The sequence below is a fragment of the Candida oxycetoniae genome, assembly GCF_023343755.2.
Source record: "Candida oxycetoniae strain CBS 10844 chromosome Unknown scaffold10, whole genome shotgun sequence".
NCBI lineage: Eukaryota > Fungi > Ascomycota > Pichiomycetes > Serinales > Debaryomycetaceae > Lodderomyces > Lodderomyces oxycetoniae.
Genome location: NW_026055470.1, coordinates 275,025 through 282,237, shown reverse-complemented (window position 1 = coordinate 282,237; position 7,213 = coordinate 275,025). Strand labels below are relative to the sequence as shown.

General features: G+C 42.8%; 2 protein-coding genes across 2 annotated transcripts; one reads left to right on the top strand and one right to left on the bottom strand. All coding sequences in view use genetic code 12, as the record gives it.

Moving 5' to 3' along the window:
• Nucleotides 1-217: 217 nt before the first annotated feature.
• KGF56_003944 (glucose-6-phosphate 1-epimerase) lies at nucleotides 218-1,114 on the top strand (the record flags this gene model as incomplete). The annotated part of the gene is made up of 1 exon (XM_049325331.1): nucleotides 218-1,114. The coding sequence occupies one exon, from the start codon at nucleotides 218-220 to the stop codon at nucleotides 1,112-1,114; it is 897 nt and encodes a 298-aa protein (XP_049179103.1).
• Nucleotides 1,115-1,560: 446 nt separating this feature from the next.
• On the bottom strand, nucleotides 1,561-2,724 carry KGF56_003943 (uncharacterized protein; the record flags this gene model as incomplete). Its single annotated transcript, XM_049325329.1, has 1 exon — nucleotides 1,561-2,724. One exon carries the CDS (start codon nucleotides 2,722-2,724, stop codon nucleotides 1,561-1,563), a length of 1,164 nt encoding a protein of 387 aa, XP_049179102.1.
• Nucleotides 2,725-7,213: the final 4,489 nt, after the last annotated feature.

Sequence of the window (7,213 nt, the reverse complement as noted above, 5' to 3'; positions counted from 1 at the left end):
GAGATAGTGTTGTGTAGAGTAGAAAATAATATTGAGCAATCTAATAGAGTATCTACTATCTACTAGAGTATCTACTATCGACAAGACTCGTTTCACTCGTCCAGTCTCCATCAGTCTTCACTATCTATTATCGACTAGACTCGTTTCACTCGTCTAGTCTCACTTCACGCGTCCAGTCTCCATCTCACTCCACTATCTCGCTCCGCTCGATAGTGTCATGCCAGTAGAGGACCTCCCATCCAAAGTGATCCTCACGGATCCTTTGGACCCCAACACAAACCTAACCATCCTCAAATACGGTGCTACTATCATCTCGTGGAAAAACCATGGTCAGGAACAATTATGGCTCTCGGAAGAGGCTCGTTTGGATGGATCGAAGCCGGTCCGCGGAGGGATCCCCTTAGTATTCCCCATCTTTGGCAAACAAAAGGATCCAAAACACCCGACGGCTTCGTTGCCTCAGCACGGGTTTGCTAGATCCTCTACATGGGAGTTCTTGGGCCAGACTATGGAATCGCCAGTGACTGTACAATTCGGGTTGGGGCCTGAACACTTGTCCAAAGAAATGGCCACTGCCTGGCCATTTGACTTTACCTTGATCCTCACCATTACCCTAAAGGAGAATAGTCTTGTTACCAACATCTCGGTAGCCAATGAGGGAGCCCCGTTTGAGTTTAATTGGCTATTCCACACATACTACAGACTCAATGATATCACAGATACGTTGGTCAACAATCTTGTTGACCAGACATGCTATGACCAGCTACTCACTACTTCCTACATCGAGAAAGCACCTGCAATCTCCTTCCATGAAGAGTTTGATCGCGTGTATCTGCAGATCAATCCTGCAAGAACGATCCAGATCATCGATAAGGGTAAGGTCTTGTTCAATTTACATAGAGACGGGTTGCCGGATTGTGTGGTGTGGAACCCTTGGGCAAAGAAGTCGGCTGCTATGGCCGACTTTATGCCCAAAAGTGCGTTCCATCAGATGCTTTGTGTGGAGCCCGGGTATGTACATTCGATGATTACGTTGATGCCAGGAGAGAAGTGGGTCGCTGAACAGGAAATTGAACTTGGGGGGGAGATTAAAATACAGGCTAATATCTACTAGCCGAGCAACACTATCGAGCACAGCAGGATAGTGTTGAGAGACTAGTGGAGTCACATTTACTAGCTTGTTACAACACTATCGAGCAGAGCGAGATAGTAAAGTCATAAAGACTAGTTGTAACAAGCTAGTGTCTATGCTCCACTATCTCGCTTCGCTCGATAGTGTTGCTCGATATTGTATATACTTCAAACACACTTTTTTCATACAGACATCTCTAGACTATCTCGCTTTGCTCGATATTCTCTACTCTTCTCGACTAGACTCGTTTCACTCATCTAGTCTCTCTCACTCGTATAATCTCCTATTTCTATTCTCTAACTACACTTTCGAGACTATCTACTCTACTCTCTCTATTTTTCTCGACTAGACTGGCTCGTCTAGTCTAGTCTCTCTCTCTCTAGACTAGTCTCTCTCTCTCTCTAGACTAGTCTCTCTCTCTCTCTAGACTACCTCGCTCTGCTCGGTAGTCTCGATAGTGTGTCTCGATAGTCTCGTCTAGTCTCTAGCGATCTCTGCGATGACGAGATAGTGGGCTTATCATATAGTGAAAATGGTTGTGGAATAGTAATTGATTTGGATTTTATTATAGTATTCTGATGGACTCTACTACTGTGCTGTGCTTTTTCCTGTTTCATCGATGAAAGGGACTTGGACGGACTCATTCGTGATAAATTGGTGGTGGTGGTGGTGGTCTTCACTGGCGGTCTCATTGCCGCGCAAACAGGTGAAAGAGGTAAATGAGGTGGTTGTATCGACGAGTTGCGTGGGAAAGAAGTATGGCTAGAAAAGTCTTTCAATGACTCTTTCTGCAATGTGGGTATAGACAGCTTTCTCTGTAATGTGGGTATTGACAGCTTTCTCTGTAATGTGGGTATTGACAGCTTTCTCTGCAATTGGGGTATCAGCACCGCTGATACCCCCAGCGGTGCTGGTATAGGTTTTAATGTGGGTATCGACAGCTTCCTCTGTAGTATTGGTATCGACAGCTTCCTCTGTAGTATTGGCACATTCCTATTAGAATTTAGTACCTCTAGCTTGTTAGGAGATCCGGTTTCGGTAACCAAAAGAGAATGTAAGTTGAACGAGGCTTTACTGGGTGAGATCTTACTAGGTGATATCTTAGTGGGTGATATCTTTCTTGTAATTTCTTTCCTCTCCTCCACTTGACTCTTTTCCCCAGCAATAGCTACAATCTCGTTATTCTCATTTAAGGTTCGTCTTCTCTTGCCTGGTTGGTGTACTGAGTAATGATGGCTTATAGAGTCCAGTTGCTTGTATTTACTATGCAAACTGGTATATCGTTTATTTCTCCTTTTGGCAGTTTCATCTGGTATGTTAGGAGATGGGTTGAGCTCATAACTGATTTGTTCGGCTCTATTACTTAGCTCAGATAGCACGTTGTTTGTTAATTTATGTGAGTAGCCCTTGTTGTACATTGTGGTAGCAGTAGGAGACGTCAATGTGTCTTCCATGTCTGAATAACGACAAGGTGGTAATGCTGGTGGTGGTGGTGGTGGTGGTGGTGATGATGAGTTTATCGATAAATTTTGAATCTTTTTGATAGGCGTGTTTAGTGATACATGGAAAGGTATCGGATATGTCTCGGCCATGGCTGTGGCTGTGACGATGTGTTTAATGAGACTTTAGTTTTGATAAGATATGGTTGAATAATGAGAATGTAGTTGAAAAGTTTGGTTGGTTTGATCAATGGTTATAGAGAGAGAGAGAGATGTAGATCTGTTGGTTTTCTTAATTGGGTTGAATTGTAAATAAACAAAAAAAAGAAATAAAATCAAACCGAAACTCATCAAATGAGAAGAGAAGAGAAGAGAAGAGAAGAGACTAGACGAGTGAAACGAGTGTAGTCGATAGTAGATAGATATGTTAACTCTAATTGGAGTTGTCTCTAATTGGAGGAATATGGCTTTCATAGATTGAAAAATTTTGCATGACTTTTCAGCAAAAACTTGAACATCATTGAAAAACATAAAAAAACATTAGCTCTCATCAACACTATCGAGCAGAGCGAGATAATGTCAACAGCGTCTTTGCTCCACTATCGAGCAGAGCGAGATAGTGTTGAGAGGAGCTAGTATGCTCCACTATCTCGCTCTGCTCGATTGTGGGAGCAATACTTAGTACCTTGTATCCACATGGTAGCACCAAATATGGACCTTAAGGAGCATTTTTTCGGAGTTTCTTATTATGGGAATGCAATTTTATAGCTAAATTTGTTTCAAGAGTAAATAAGAAGCTACAAGAGGGGGGGGGAAGGGGAGGGGAAAAAGAAGGGCTTCTCTTATCTCCTGTGGAGAATACTTGAATTACCAGTAATAAGTTTTTCCAATAAAGGAAAAGAATTATCTGTCGAAGATCACGTGATACAAATCCCCGCAATTTGCACCACAATTTGAGAGCCTCCTCACAAAACGACACAATCGAGCGAAGCGAGATAGTGGAGCATGGGAGCTGCCCTCTCTTATATATAACTAGATAAGGATTGTGGCCTCTCTTGATAATAGCTTTGATTTCAAGCTTTGAGTATTAGCCCCACTTCTCAACTCTACAGGTTTCTTATCTCCTTTAATCTCTTTTGATTTTAATACTCGATTGCTCCGATATATGTACAAACCGGACTTTATAAAATAGGAACACTATTGACACTATCTAGCAGAGCGACACTATCGAGCAGAGCGAGATAGTGGAGCAAAAACGCTGTTGACACTATTGAGCAGAGCGACGCTGTTGACATTATTGAGCAGAGCGAGATAGTGTCGCTCGATAGTGTTGCTCGATAGTGTTGTAATAAGCTACAAAGTGTTGCTATTCAGTGCTGCTCTACTATCTCGCTCTGCTCGATAGTGTTGCTCGAAAGTGTCGCTCGATAGTGTCGAGTTGAGATACGGTAGCACACGGAATTAACTGAAATTAGTATATGCACAGTTCATTTTTTTCCCAGGTGTGAAAGTGAAAGCCGCGGAAGAAAAAATACTAAATGAATCTCTGATAATAGGTTCGTTATATGAGAATCTCGAGCAACACTATCGAGCAGAGCGAGATAGTGGAGCATACTAGCTCTTATCAACACTATCTCGCTCTACTCGATAGTGTTCGAGCTATCACAACGAGCTATCACAACGAGCTATCACAACGAGGATAGTGTTGCTGCTCGATAGTGTCGATATCCGAGGTCTCAAGAAGCAACATCTATAACGGGCTTATCACCCCAAGGGCTCGTAACCATGACTCATGACTCATGGTAGATAAAGCACTTGAACTCCTTTAATGCATTTAGAGCTTCACATGAAGCTCTAAAAAGTATTAAGGAGTAGTGCACTCTGGTTAACTTCGGAGTTTTTTTTTTATATGGCTGTTTTTTGTCTCGGGTGAATGGGAACAGGTTTTGAGACTATGTAAAAAATAATTTCCTAATTTGTCTATATTTCGGACTTTTTCATCGACACTATCGACACGACACTATCGAGCGAAGCGAGATAGTGGAGTACACTAGCCGCCAGTACACTAGCTGCCAGTACACTAGCTGCCAGTACACTACTATATAGATACTACACTCCTTTGCAGTTGTATCCTAGCAGCTAGTCTTAAATGCTAGTGTTGAGAGCTAGTGTTTTCTAGTGTTGATCGGTAGTCTCTCTCCACTATCTCGCTCTGCTCGATAGTGTTGCACGATAGTGTCGCACGATAGTGTCGCTCGATAGTGTCGGTCGATAGTCTCGCTCGATAGTGTTGGTTAATTCTTTCTTTTCCGTTCCGGTTTTCTCCATCTCGTCCGAAAATTCATCTGTACAATATCAACATACATTTGAAGTAGCAGCCACAGCAACGAACAATGATATCGACACGACACTATCGAGCAACACTATCGAGCAACACTATCGAGCAGAGCGAGATAGTGGAGAGAGACTAGCTCTTATCAACAGAGACTAGCTCTTATCAACACTATCTCGCTCTGCTCGATAGTGTTGCTCGATAGTGTCGTGTTGGTAGCAGCTAGTGCTTTTTGTTACCGATCTGATTCCTTCTGATTCCTTCCGAGTATTTCCCGACTAAAGTTGGTACATACACGCAAAGGGCTTACAGGGCAAGTCTAAGCCCGAGCACCCCAAAAAATTATTGAGTTTACAACTTCTACACACAGGTTTGATTTCTTCTAAGCACTCCCGCCCAAACGGCAAGCACCAACTGATACTGCATCTTTACTCCCATCTTCTTCTCCACTATCAACCCCTCTTCCTTGATTCATAAAATGAGGGGTACGGTTTTATTACACAAAACAAGAAAAGAGAAAAAAAAAAACAAGTTGCAAAATAAAAGCCTTTTTTCACATTCTTTTTTTGTCGTTTGGCGTTAAGCAATTAGCCGTTAATTTATAAAGCTTTTCAGGCATCGGATAAGATGATAAATGCATTTAAAAGAGAGAAAGTATAAGTAGGTCTATGTAGTAGGTAGATTGAGCTTTGATTTAATAGTAGTTTCGAGCCCTCTAGTACTAAGCTAATCACTCATCTGTGGATCTGTACTTTGTTTATTCCGCTATTCCTTCTTATTCTATTATTCCTTTATTCCGCTATTCACTATGTCGGACTTGTTAACATATTCTATAATGTATAACAATCAAGGAGTGCCTCACCAACCTCGCCAACCTCACCAACTACCGCTCCAGTTTCAACACCTTTCACATCCAAATGGTCTGACTATTAGATTGCCGCCTTTAAACCTTAACTATAAGAAACCCACATTATCCACCACCACCACCACCCCTTCCACATCCTTTTCTTCAAGGCCTGGTTCACTAACGGAGTCCAATTTGAATAAATTCGATACAGCAAGAAACTGTCATGGGTTGGGCTTGTTGAGCTCGGCTATTTTCCTTGAGGAACAACAACTGCTGCTGCACCATCGCCAACACCAACACCAACAACAGTATACATTTATTCCAACCAATACGTCCTCATCTCCAGTGCCTTCTCTAGCGCCCTCCTCACCACAATTTAATAGCAACTGCAACAGCAACAGGAACAGGAACAGGAACAACAACAACAGTGGTGGTGGTGGCGCCACCACCACTACCGGCACCACCAACACTTCATCCACCACCACTTCATCCTCACCATCGTCCGTCTCCTCCATTTCATTACCAACTACCCCCGAATTCATCCCAAGAGAAATTCATCAACATCAAAAATCACCCACAACGATCTCCACTACAACACCCTTGCTGCTGTCTACAACACTCACAACGATCTCCACTACAACACCCTTGCTGCTGTCTACAACACTCACAACGATCTCCACTACAACACCCTTGCTGCTGTCTACAAGCGGCTCTCCGTCGCTGCAGAAAAGGAGACAACGATTGGGCCCATCATGCGATTCCTGTAGGATCCGCAAAGTCAAATGCAACGCCGAAATCCAAGTACTCAACTTTGAGTTGCCACAAATTATTGCCCATTTCAACCTATCGCACCTTCAAGTGTCTCAATTAATGGATAATCAGTATAACCAGCATCGTGTCCAGTTGGAGAACTCTCCTTACTACATCATCTTCTCCCACGATAAATTTCTCAAGTTCAAACCTTGCAAATCATGCATTACAAAACTGAGCCTCTGCTGTTTCAGCAATGGGTTTACCAGAGAAGATATACTCTTGAGCAAAAAGAAAAAGAATACTTTTAAAAAGTATACAAACCACAACACACGGGTTTGAAGATAAATGCTTAGCTTTTGAAAATAATGAGATTTAATGAGGAAAATGTCTAAATTGTATCAAAGAGTAATGATTGCTTGTTTAAAGTATAGGAAAAATAAACGCAAAACATCGCTTACAAAATACATCGCATACTAGACTACCGAGCAGAGCGAGGTAGTCTCTCTCTGCCCAGTAGTCTAGTCTCTGCCCGGTAGTCTCTCTCTGCCCAGTAGTCTAGTCTCTGCCCGGTAGTCTCTCTCTGCCCAGTAGTCTAGTCTCTGCCCGGTAGTCTCTCTCTGCCCAGTAGTCTAGTCTCTGCCCGGTAGTCTCTCTCTGCCCAGTAGTCTAGTCTCTGCCCGGTAGTCTCTCTCTGCCCAGTAGTCTAGTCT